Source organism: Gymnogyps californianus, chromosome 6, assembly GCF_018139145.2.
Source record: "Gymnogyps californianus isolate 813 chromosome 6, ASM1813914v2, whole genome shotgun sequence".
NCBI lineage: Eukaryota > Metazoa > Chordata > Aves > Accipitriformes > Cathartidae > Gymnogyps > Gymnogyps californianus.
The window spans coordinates 32,164,180-32,177,504 of record NC_059476.1 but is presented as its reverse complement, the minus strand read 5'-3'; the positions used below and the strand labels follow the sequence as shown (position 1 = coordinate 32,177,504).

Here is a 13,325-nt window from a genome sequence, read left to right as displayed (position 1 = left end):
TCATCCATAATTAATTAGTAATCTCTGCTTTCTGGTAAATTATACCTAAATTGCAGAAAATTATCCTTGCTGGGAATGATAAAGTCATCTGCAGATTTGCAGTATTTTAGAGAAACATTTTGCATATATTTATGTATTATAATGACCACAGATATGTCAGAGTATTTAACTTTCCACTACATTAAAAATATATACATATATATATAATCTTTATCTTTAGATTGCACAGTATTCCAGGAGTCAGTTGAACAATCTGAAGTAAAATAATTTGGAAAAAACAGCCATGAAGGAGTAGGTGGAGTTGGGGGTAGGTTTTGGTAGTCTTGGTTTTTTAGTGCTTACTAGAAAGTTGTCCTGTCTCAGCTCTTGCAAAAGCCAACCCTGGGTGCTCTTAAAGACAGTACTAAAGAAGGTGAACTGCATGTGGTCCAATACAACACTTTGTGTTTCCAAGTCATTAATAGCTCCCCTTCCTTCAAAAAAACCCCCCATAAATACAGCCCCTCCTGACAACTAGAATCCCTCAGTCTTGAGGTTAAATCTGTGCAGAGAGCTACTTCTGGAACTGATTGTGTTAACGTGGGGCTACCCTGGAAGGAGAAACCCGTAAACCCTGACACGGCACTACAGTAACACCAGCTCCTGCTTCCAGGACACGAATGTCAGTCTCCGCATCCCATCGCCTTCCACTGTACAGACATGTCAGCTTTTTCAGGGCCCTCCCATGTGAAACAGGCTTACCTTGCACCATGCTGTTCAGCTTCCATATTTAACAGTGAGATTGAGGAAAGATAAAAATATAATAGATGAGAAAATTAACAAAGAGAATGAAAAAGAAAGTTAATGAATGAAAAATAACAAAAAAAAGAAAATTAATGAAGCTTACAAGACAATTAAAAGTTAATTTAAAATATTTCAACAATTTTGTCAGCCTGTGGTGCGTTGACCCTGGCTGGATGCCAGGTGCCCACCAAGCCGCTCTATCACTCCCCTCCTCAACTGGACAGGGGAGAGAAAATATAACAAAAGGCTCATGGGTCGAGATAAGGACAGGGACATCACTCAGCAATTACCATCATGGGCAAAACAGACTGGACTTTGGTAATAAATTAATTTTTTCCCCATCAAATCAGAGTAGAATAATGACAAATAAAACCAAATCTTAAAAACACCTTCCCCCCACCGCTCCCTTCTTCCCGGCCTTAACTATACTCTTGATTTTCTCTACCTCCTCCCCCTCCAGCAGCGCAGGGGGACGGGGAATGGGGGTTTCCATCAGTTCGTCACACATTGTTTCTGCCACTCCTTCCTCCTCAGGGGGAGGACTCCTCACACTCTTCCTCTGCTCCAGCGTGGGGTCCCTCCCACGGGAGACAGTCCTCCACAGACTTCTCCAACGTGAGTCCTTCCCACAGGCTGCAGTTCTTCATGAACTGCTCCACCATGGGTCCCTTCCATGGGGTGCAGTCCTTCAGGAGCAGACTGCTCCAGCCTGGGTCCCCTGCGGGGTCACAAGTCCTGCCAGCAAACCTGCTCCAGCGTGGGCTCCTCTCTCCACGGGGCCACAGGTCCTGCCAGGAGCCTGCTCCAGCACGGGCTTCCCATGGGGTCACAGCCTCCTTTGGGTGCACCCACCTGCTCCGGCGTGGAGTCCTCCAGGGGCTGCAGGTGGATATCTGCTCCACCGTGGACCTCCATGGGCTGCAGGGGGACAGCCTGCCTCACCATGGTCTTCACCACGGGCTGCAGGGGAATCTCTGCTCTGGCACCTGGAGCACCTCCTCCACCTCCTTCTTCACTGACCTTGGTGTCTGCAGAGTTGTTGCTCTCACATATTCTCGCTCCTCTCTCCGGCTGCAATTGCGCAGGGTTTTTTTTTCCCTTAAATATGTTATCCCAGAGGCACTACCACCATCGCTGATGGGCTCGGCCTTGGCCAGCGGCAGGTCCCTCTTGGAGCTGGCTGGCATTGGCTCTATCGGACATAGGGGAAGCTTCTAGCATCTTCTCACAGAAGTCACTCCTGTAGCCCCACCACTACCAAAACCTTGCCATGCAAACCCAATACACCTTCCTATCAGACAAAACGTGAGGCTTTTGTTCAAGACATACAGTGTACACTTTACAGGTGAACCCACCTTCTAGTGTGTATTCCCAGGCTACCTTTTTAGTCTTTAGAGAGTGTTTTCCTCTGCAAGCCTGATTTTGAGCACTAGGAGATGTTTGTTTACCCTTTTACTTACTCTCTGCTCTTACCCTTGATTATGACTCCTATATGTGCGTGTAACATGATTGTGCCTCCTCACTCCAAGGCAGATGCTGGGCCTGTGTTCCTTGTAATATCTCAGTTTTACCCTATGACATTACCTAGATCCGGCTGGCATTGGCTCTATCGGACATAGGGGAAGCTTCTAGCAGCTTCTCACAGAAGCCACCTCTGTAGCCCCCCACTACCAAAACCTTGCCACACAAACCCAATACACAGCCAGATATTTGGCACAGTTTTCTTTAGACCTGACATCCTTACTTGTGGACAGCAGCAAAATTTTTAGGAATGGAGTCATGTTTTAGCAACTGAACACCTGCAATGAAACAAGGACCCAAAAGTACACTGAGGATTAAGCATTTGGAGCAAGCGGAATGCCCAGTTCCTGTAAATACAGATTTAATGACATTTTAAAATAAATTATTTCCTTTGCATACATGCCCAGTCATCAGATTCAAAATATGAGCTGAAAAATCTAGTTCCTTCAGACCAGACATATTATTACTGACACTGAGGGATTTAGTAAGACTGCTAGTAAAGCAGTTTCTAGGCTCATAAGGACTTCGTGTAACTCTTGCCAATGTATTCAATTTCCGTAATTTTTTTCTCAATTGACCCACAAAGCCTCACAAAACTGCTATCAGTTAGAGATGTACAAAATTGGATGCAAGCCTCATGTTTCTCATGATTTCAACATCAGATTCAAAATCTGATGCAACCTTACTAGTGGAGTCAAAAAAAAGATTTCTAAAATTATTGTCGCTTAAATATACCTGCAGTAGTAAAAGGAATGTCATTTACATGAAGCTATGTAAGCAATTCATAAAGTCATTTATTCATCAAATTGTAATTATTTTTTTTTCCTCTTCACAATGCCTACAAATCTATAACAACATATGTAAATGATTGTTCCAAACATATTCTCACTGTGATCCCATAGCTTGGATTAATCATAGTGAAAAAAAAATGTAGGAGGGTTTGTGTTTTGGAGGTTTTTTGGCCCAATGGAAAGAAACCTGCTTCTAAGCCAATTTATCCCAAAATGGGAGGCTTTGTTTTCACTTAGGTTTTAGCAGTTTAATGAGGTTTGCTTGGCTTTTAATTATAATTATTATTCTCTTTAAGCACAAAGAGTCTGACTGTATTGCAAATGTCAACAATAGCAGACAAGATTTTAGCTCGGAGGAAGAAGTAGAAAACCAGAGGAGGATTTAGAAAAAATAAGGCGGGTATAATTTAACTTGAACTATTGAAAGAAGAATGTATTATTTCTACAGTTCTGTTACCAGCAGTCACAAATCACTACCACCTCTTTAAACAAAGAAATTGCCTTCTAAAACCAGAAGAGGCATAATATTTTTTCCCAAAAGTATTCACCGATATTTCAAGATGTTTATATACTGTGTATAAAACAGATATGGACTAATATGCTGAACATTTGCAACATAAATAAAAAAAAGAGATATATGTCAATATGAAATGCCAAGTGCCAGAAAATTAGTGTTAAACTTTTTCCCTGTTAAATTCTGAAAACTAAAGGTCTCTGCTTCCTGTGAAAAACCATTTCATACAATTGCTTGTGGGTGCAGACTGTTCAAGACGCCATAAATAATACCTGCGGCTCCAGTCAAGTAATAGCATGTCACCAACTACAGAAGGGAAAAAGAGAAGTCTGGAGGATTGTTCACAAACAAGTGCCAACTGGGAGTGTTCTGGGAGTAAGGTACTCAGCATCCTCAATGACCAGGAATGAAGGAAGGCCACAAATCAGTGTGAAATGATCCCAAAAGCCTAAACCAAAAGCAAATTATCTTTTTTTTTTTTTTTTTTTTTTTTTTTAAAGAACCGGTCAGAACATTTGACTTAAACTATGGCAAAAGAGAAATAGAGAGTAGTCTTTGCTTTCCAGTGAGGACACAGAGGTGACTACATAAACAGGGCAGAGATAAATTACAACTGTTTAACAAACCTAGTATTATTCTGGAAGTTTATAGCTTCAGCTCAAATTGGAATTGGAGTGATTCAGATAACCCTGCTGCAATGATACAGGGTTTTAGCATTAATTTTAACGCAATTAATCTGCTCTCTTTTATTATTAATTTTTTTTTATAACTTGTTTATTATATTAGGCATGCAAAGTGTTCTGCTTTCAGCTGGTATGCTGAAATGATATGCATATATACTAGCAACCTTATTGCAGTAAGCTTAGTAGCTTACAGGCAAGATAGACTCACAGGTTATGATATCGTTTTCAAAGATGCACCTCAACAGAAACATTTTGCACTTCAGTGAAGCTGCCAAAAAACAAGTAACACTGAGTTAAACATTTTGTAAAGCCAAGGATTCCTTCTCTTTTCAAATCAATAACTACATGCAACTGTGTTACAGCCTCCATTTTCCTGGTTTTCAAAAGTAAAGGTAATAATACTGCAAAGTGGGATGATTGAAGTCTATAAAGCAACTGATATCACCTACGGTTTTAAAGAAAAATCTCATTAAAATACATATCCCAAACAAACCATATGTGGTTTGTGAAGAAGAAAAAACCAAACTCTCCACAGCTAACAGTTACTGCACATCTGCAATAGGAAACTTGAGAAACACTAAACTACAAGATCTCTTCCTCCTCTTCAAATACATTGTACACAAAATGTGCAAAGTCTGAATTTATTCACACAACACATATTTCCTGATATGTCTTCAGAAGGACCCCTGGGTCATCTAGAACATCCTTCAAACTAGTTAAGGAAACTGCTAGACTAAGTTACCAAAGGGTTTTATCTAGTGAACTCTTGAACACCCTGAAGAACGATGCCTCGCTGACTTCTCTTGACAAGCGCTCACATGGTCTAATTGACCTCCCTGTTAGAAAGCATTCCCTGTTTAGCTTCCAGTCTTTACTTACTGTTAGACCACCCATCATCACCTTAAATAATTCCTCCTCCTCCTCTCATGTTTCTTCTCAAGTATTTGTCAGTTATAGTCCCTTAGGCAGGCTGTATATAGCACGTTCCTGAGATCTGTCTTCATAGGTCATGCTCTCCTATCCTTTTACGATTTTTGTCACCTCTCTTTGAACCATTTTCCATGTATTCATGTAACTATGTAGTGTAGAGCCCTTAATGATAAAAGCAATCCATACAAATATACCTCTACTTGCAACCAGAAAAACATATCCATTGGTGAGTGGAAGAGGCAAGTGAAATGTGGCTGTGGCAAAGAGGGAGCCTTTTGAGTCTCAGATCCTGTGTCTGGGCCAAAGAGACTAACAGAATAGCTGAAAGTAATAAATCTCCTTCCCATTTCTGAATTACTAGTATTTCTTCTTTTCTTTCTATATATTGCCTTGCAAGGAGATTACACAGTCTTTAAAATATAAAATCATTTTTGCTGTTACATGCATACCTGTTACAGTTGAGACTGGTTTTACACACAAACTGAACAATGGCACCAGGCCAAATGTATCAGGGATTTTTGCAGGTGGAGAAGGGACCATTTTTCTCAAAATGATTAAGGAGGGACATACTTTCTTTAGATTAGGTTTGCTTTAATCCCAAAGTGACCCTTTAATGCAAAACCTAGGGTAACTAACATTTTATAAATACATTTACCTTCTGTTTTCTGAATAAAGGCTGATTCCATGTTTATACATATACCATTGAAAAGATTTTTTTTCCTCTCTCCCTCTCTCTATTCTTACAGTCAAAGCAGTTTTATTGCAGAATAATAAACCTTGAAAACTTATGAAATGTCAGTAATTTCTGCTGCAGTAAGTTTGATATGACACAACCAGACTTTGAGGATGATAAGCCACTAAAGTGAAAATGATGCCTAAATAAAAATTAAAGAAATAATCCTAAAATTGAGTTCTTCTAGGATTTAGAAAGTTTTTCACGTATGAGATGAAGTTGAGTTTCACTCCTAACTCAGTGTATCCAAAGTCAGATGAGATCTCTCTAGCCCACCGAAGAGATGATAAGCAAGGCTGAAATGTGGATCCATATTTTTAGCAGGAAAAATGTATCGCTTGCAGTATTGAAACAGGCAAAACAAATCTTGTACCAGCTTCCAATGGCTGATGTCTATGACTTGTGTCATGAAAAATTTGTTAAAACCATTTATATCAGGGTTCATAATCTAGACACTGTCTCTTATTTTTTGTTCTGCATTCCACAGTAGGGTTTGTGTGCAACACCTGGTTTTTATGAAGATATGTTATCAGCCAATAGACTTTAATAAGATCTAGTTGAGTTTTTTTCAGACTTTTTTCCCCTGCTACAAAATATCAACTCAGCAAAACTGAAAATCTTAATAAGGAACCTCTTTTTCACATGGAATTTTCCATTTCCAGAAATTTATGGAAATAAAGCTTTTAATCCAATTTCTTCTCTTTGTTCTTAAGTTCTTATTTGAAACTTGAGCTAAAATAGAAAAGATGAAAATAAATATACCCAAAATTTAAAAATAAAGTCTTTGAATTTTCTTCTCAGATTACTACTTACATTTTTTTAGAGACCTAGATTTTTTTCCCAAAACTGAAAAGGGAAATTGTTTCAAAACCTCAAACAACTTCCAAGGTGCAGAGCCGACTGGTGACAATGCTAGTCTGTATATAGCTATATAGTACCTATAGCATGAAATATTTACTAACTGTGGAAATACGTAAACCCACTGAAGGCACTTACTGCTACATGTTGTGAATGCTGTATTTCTGTAAGTTATGTGAGAATACGTATTTCATTTAAACTGAAAGTTGTTGTTCTAGACTGTCTGAAATCGTGCTGTAGATAATTAGTTGCACTTATTGACTGAGATATTGAGGAATCGCAGTTATCGTAACTCTCCACGAAATGTAAGCCCAGCCTCTGCTAGCAAAGGATTCTTCCCTACACCGTGCACCTCACATCTCAAGCCTTTTGAGAGTTCCTTTCTAAGATTTAAATTTTCTTTTATAAAGCTTTTCTGAATCAATCAAGATTCAATGTAGGAAGATTGCCAAATAAATTACTTTTCATTTCTCCCCACAGTTAAACTCCTGCAGGGATCTGGAAATATATCAAGATCATTAGCCTTAATGCCTATAATACACACTGCTTTAAGGTGAAGTGAGTAGTAAAACAGTTTAATACATTAGCCCCTACACTCAAGAGACCTGCAGGGTCCTGACAGTACACGCACGTAACTCTTACGAACATTTCTGGAGCCTTGTGCACTGAAGGGGGCCAGACTTTCTACTCAGCTTGGGTCTGAATAAAACACACGTGTTGATTTCTTTTTAATACCTGGTTTGGATACTTTGTTAGGACTCACTGGAAAACTAAGCAATGTGTATTTTTGCTGGAGGCGTACTATGAAGCAAATGAAACCACTGACTGAGCTGTATATAGCTTACTAACACTTGAGGGCAAGTACTCCCTCATTCCTCTACTGAAAATCCCTGTGTATGCACAAACACGAGTAAAATTTGTCCCTGTGCTTAGTCTCTCCCAAGCTACCCATTTGCCGCATTTATTTATGATAAAATTTACCCTATGAATTTAAAAATCACCAATGAACATAAATGTGGAGAACTTACTTATGTCGACATGATAAAAAACCTTAATAAGCTAATTTAAGTTGATTTTTTTTTTAATTTAGCAGGCTTTGAAGCAGCAAAACTGGTAATTGGAAACAGGTCTCATCCACATTTTAATTTCTTGGTTCAGTCTTATCCCTGGTTAGTTAAAAAAATGAATAAAACCCCCTACCTTCTTTGCCAAATTCTTAGCTCATGAATACAACATAAACTTATACTGAGGATCCAACTCTCATTCTCAACTCTGACATATAAAGCACTGTAAAATAATTCATTATTTAATATTAAAAAAGCTGGATAAAACTCATTAATGCCAAAAATTAGCCTACAGCACAACATTAATTACAAGTTTGCCCAACAGCTACCTCCCTGTCCTAATTAGCCTCATTCATTTCAAGAAAACTTTAAGAAAAAAACACAAACATATAATTCCTACTTCATACTTGATAAAAAATTCTGTGATTCAGCTTTCAAACATCAATAATGTGCCCTTTTAACATGAATTTGGAGATTTCTACAGTACAGAAGACTCTCTGAGGCACACTATGTTTCATTTCTAATAGACTATAGTAGATTTTCTGGTCACTTGTCGACAGTGGTTGAAATGCAGGTCAAAAGAATCGGTATGGAAGACAATCAGAAAAAAAAGAGTTGCCCCATAGAGCTGTATATTAAATTCAAAGTGCCCATCTGGCCCATGCTGTCCCATTTGCATTCACCACAAAGTATGCATTATATGGAGTACCTGATATTTCAACTCTCTGGCACTAGTCTGACAACCTTATTTGACATTTACCAACCAGCAATCTCAAAATCTACCACTTCAGAAAACGTGGCAAGGTATCACATAAGTCATCATATCTGTTCCTGAAATGTTGATGATAAAAACAACTGTGCACTAACCTCATTAATAAAAGTCTGGGCTCCCCGTGGGCTTAGGAGTAAGATAGCCCTTCGCAATGTGTCCCGATAGCGGTTCAGCTCTTCTGTTTTCATGGTAGTGAAAAGGTTGGCAAAGACTCTGCTGATGTTCCTGTCCACTTTTTGTAATGATACATCAAGTCCCAGTCTTGAGGCCTGATCGAGAAATCCCTGCAGTCCGCGTATATCTGTAACACAGGAGGGGGGGGAAAAAAAAAGAAAAGAAAAAAAAAACCACTGCATCAACCTTCGCCAATTAGGCAAGCATCACTACTTAGGTGGAAAAAGACTTTTTTTACGTTTTTTCCTGCAGTGCTGTCAGAAAAAGAGCATCCCACACAGCCATCTTCCAGAGCTCCCTTTCATAGCCAATGCCAACAGGGAAACTCCATCAATTACTGTTCCCTGGAGATCTCTGAATGACTCTTAGGAAGAGCCAGTTCATGTATTTGGGTGGCTGTGCATACCTCCCCAGAAGCTCAAGGCCACAGGGCTTAACACTGCACAAACAAAAATACAGTCCCACCCCAATAATATCACAGTTCAAATACAGAAATCCAGGAACAGAAGAATAAGCAGAGGGATAAATCACGCACCACTAAACTTCTCTACTTCTAGCACAACCTGCCTTACATAAGATCATGCCTGTTTTTTGCAAGAAAAAATTACTATATCCAGAATATACACAGCCCTCCTTTTGACCCCTTTTTTTCTCTTCCTCTCCTATACATAACCTACCTAACCAGAGCTTTACCATTAACCTGTAAACCTATGAAACAGAACACAAAGCCTCAAAATATTAGGATATATTACAGTGTAAAAAAATTGGCTTTCAGTAGGGGAAATCATGCAAACAAGCCCCTTCAAAACCTGTTCCTTTGAGCTCTGTCCCTCAACTTCAGGCTGACCAAAAAAATATATTTTCCTAACCACATTTGTTAGGACATTAACATGAAAGAACACACATTTCGTATTATGTTCATGCTCAAATCTGCTTGTTCAAACTGTACTCTGTCTTCATGACTCTCAACATTTTTCTATATAAATGTCTGAGTTTTCTTTTTATAGTGAAATTTAGAGCAAGAAAAAGGTCAAAGCTTATATTGAACCAGGTTGCTCTCAAAATTAACAGTGACCTGATCACAGCTGTACCATGTCATTAGGAGCCCTTAATTTTATGTGAAACATGTATAACGTGTCTTGAATAAGAAAATATTTAACCCTCTTTTCTCACACTCATTTCTCACACTTTTATCATGAAATTTCAGCTCACGAGTGAAGCCGAATGCCGTTACAGTACATTTATTGTTCCCATAATAAAACCCGCTCTTCAGAAAACTTTACTATAACTCTAATTATATCTGTAAACTAGATTGTAACAGCTGGTGGTTTTTTTTTTTTTTTACATCCTGAAAGTAACCATCTTCTGATGAAATTCTAAGTCTCAATACCACAAACACTGCTAAAGTCGGAGGACTGAAAACCAGTCTGACTGAAGTCAGTAGCATTCCTTGGTGCCCCATCTGAGTGGGCTCTTAGACCACCACCAATCTTGGTGCTGCACAGCCATAGAATATACATGTGAACTTCTTTTTTCTCCCCCTAAAATATTGTATGAAACCTGGTACAAGCAACATCTTGCAAGGATACACCAGTTAAAGAATTTAGCTCATGTACAAGTGCAATATATTAGGGTCAACAAGGTAACTAGCAAACATTAGATCGAAAACAAAAGCACTGAAAGTTACCTTGAGTAACTTCGTACTTCTATCCAAACATGGGAATACTTGTTAATGTGATTAATTCAGTTTCAGAACACAGCTGAATTACAGAGAAACATCAGGAAGGAATAGAAATTAAGCTAGGGATGTGCCAACCGCAGCAGGCTCTCTACTGCCTTTTTAGCCTGGGTTTAGTTGATACGATCATCACTCCAGCGAACCCCATCATCAGGAAAGGTGCACTCAATGAGGGTTTTGCTGGTGACTTAGGCAAGTCTATAGCAGTTTTATCACACTGTCAAATACCTGCTAGACTAGCTTACTGTCTAAAATCCCAAATCACTGAGGAAAGGAAGGGGTTTATTGTTATGCAAACATTTCTGGAAAACGCCAGAAGACTTTAGCACTTGTATAACTGCTAAATATTGCAGGTGTGCTGAAATAATGACAGTGACAAACAACGATTGTTTACAGGTTAAAGTATTTTATTAAAGTTGTCAAGCTAAGTTTGGATTTTGCTAATTTAAATTCAGTAAACTAGCATTCATTACTATACCTATGCTCACTTTATGGATCTGTGATACATGAAACAGATTTTTCTTTTAATGATATTTAGTCCTTCAAAATTACTGCAGTACTTGACAAGCAGTAAGAAAATTCCCTTTTTTATAGTTTAGTAACGACTTGTCTTTTTGTGCAAGCATCTAAAGTTATCACTGAAAAAAGGAAAGCTGTTCACAAAAGATTAACTGTGCTGATATTGCTCTAGGGTTTTTTGCCTTGTGTTTCCAGCTGACCTGCTGAACTACTGGTTAGAAATATTGTTGTAGACCAGCACAAAATACTTGATGCACACGGTAAGGCTATTTGGACTTGGAAGAACATTTTGTATTCCCTTACAAATTTTTCCTCCAAGAAAAACAGGCTATTTCCCAGTTTGAAAAATGGAAAGGATTCAGACTTTCTCCAGCTTGAGAACAAAGCAAGATTTGAGATGGAAGAGACTGTCCAAGCTCAAATGTACAAGCACAATCTGTCGTTTTTTCACAGATATGAGCGAATGTGAATTTATTCAGTGTTGGCAATTAGAAAGAACTGCAGGACTGTATCTTCCTGAACGCTGACATGCCTGTTCCTACATGATGCTGGGGAGGAGGAGAAGGCTTGGTGGGAATTCAGAGGTGGAAGTGGGAACTGAAGAGCAGTGTTTTCAAAGGTGACTAATAATTTTAGATGCCTACATAATGGGATCTTTTTTCACAAATAATTATTTTCAGTCATTACCAAGAGGGCAGTCATTTCTTAAAATGTATCAGTACATAAATATACAAACACACGCACATATGCAGGAGCATCTGTTTATAAATCATAATGAATTACGCTCAGTTTTATTTTATCTGACATATCACATAAGAAAGTGAGTTTGATGACCTCATTTTTTTTCCCCTCCATTTAAGCAGATCACAAATCCATGCAACATAAAAGAAAAATTGAGCTTTGTTCCATGGCAGCTCAAGCAGAAATAGTCACAGAAACAGTTATGAATTTCTTTCCACTTCTCATAATTTAGGACAGTTAATTCTTCATTTTCTTCAACGCTAAAAGGAGTCCTATAAAATTCACATAGAATTTAATAAAAATAAAGGATTCTATAAATGCTTTTGTCTGTTAAAATACATGTGCTTTCTGTCTCTTTTAGTCTTAACAGTGACTTTTTATTAAAAAGTTCAGATTCTAACATTAGAGAGTTATCCTGAACTATTACTAATAAAATAATTCCTTGTGCCCATTTATTTCATACTTTATAGGAAAAGTATAGCAGTCCAAACTCAATCACACTCAATCATTTCTGTCTAGAACATCTGACAAATGAAAGACGAATTTGCTATAACTACACAACCTACAGCTATCTCTGCCTTCAGTCTTCCAGTTAGTTTTGCTCAGAGTTGTCCTGGTTTCAGCTGGCATAGAGTTAATTTTCTTCCTAGTAGCTGATACAGTGCTGTGTTTTGGATTTAGCGTGAAAATAATGTTGATAACACACTGATGTTTTAGTTGTTGCTATGTAGGGTTTATACTAAGTCAAGGACTTTTCAGCTCCTCATGCCCAGCCAGCAAGAAGGCTGGAGGGGCACAAGAAGCTGGGAGGGGACACCGCCAGGACAGCTGACCCAAAGTGGCCAAAGGAATATTCCATACCATATGACATCATGCCCAGTATATAAAATGGGGGGAAAGCTGGCCGGGGGCTGCTGCTTGGGAACTAACGGGGCATCGGTCGGTGAGTGGGAAGAAACTGCATTGTGCATCACTTGTTTTGTATATTCTAATTCTTTTATTATTATTACCATTATTATTATTTTCTTCCTTTTCTGTCCTATTAAACTGTCTTTATCTCAACGCATGAGTTTTACTTCCCCCCCGATTCTTTCCCCCATCCTGCTGCAGGGGAGTGAGCGAGGAGCTGTGTGGTGCTTAGTTGCCATCTGGGGTTAAACCACGACAAGGGTGTAGCCTACATTCAACCATAAAAATCACATAGTACTGTTTTAATTATCTAATTGCCCACCTGATTTGTGCATGCTCAACATGCAGAATTTCAGAGACAATATTTGAAATTCTCTCTTTAGAGAACATCAGTTTCTTGAAGATGATGCAACATCTGCACTCCAGAAGGAAAATGACACTATACAAAATGCACTCAAGTGAGCATTTCTTGTAAAAGTGATCTGTAAAACCACTTAATAATTGGATATGTTTACAATACCCTAGTGTCAGCCACAATCATGTGAAATTAACAGATTGGAATTGGAACTAACTCACTAGAGCTTCATAAGAAAAG

At 38.5% G+C, this 13,325-nt stretch overlaps 1 protein-coding gene across 3 annotated transcripts in view; it reads right to left on the bottom strand.

Annotated features, from left to right (window-relative positions):
* GRID1 (glutamate ionotropic receptor delta type subunit 1) overlaps positions 1–13,325 on the bottom strand; it is a 556,760-nt gene that overhangs the window by 237,273 nt on the left and 306,162 nt on the right. For all 3 annotated transcript variants that reach the window (XM_050898995.1, XM_050898996.1, XM_050898997.1), the window contains one exon: positions 8,745–8,950. In XM_050898995.1, coding sequence (XP_050754952.1) covers positions 8,745–8,950 — 206 coding nt within the window. The remainder of the gene's footprint in view (positions 1–8,744; positions 8,951–13,325) is intronic.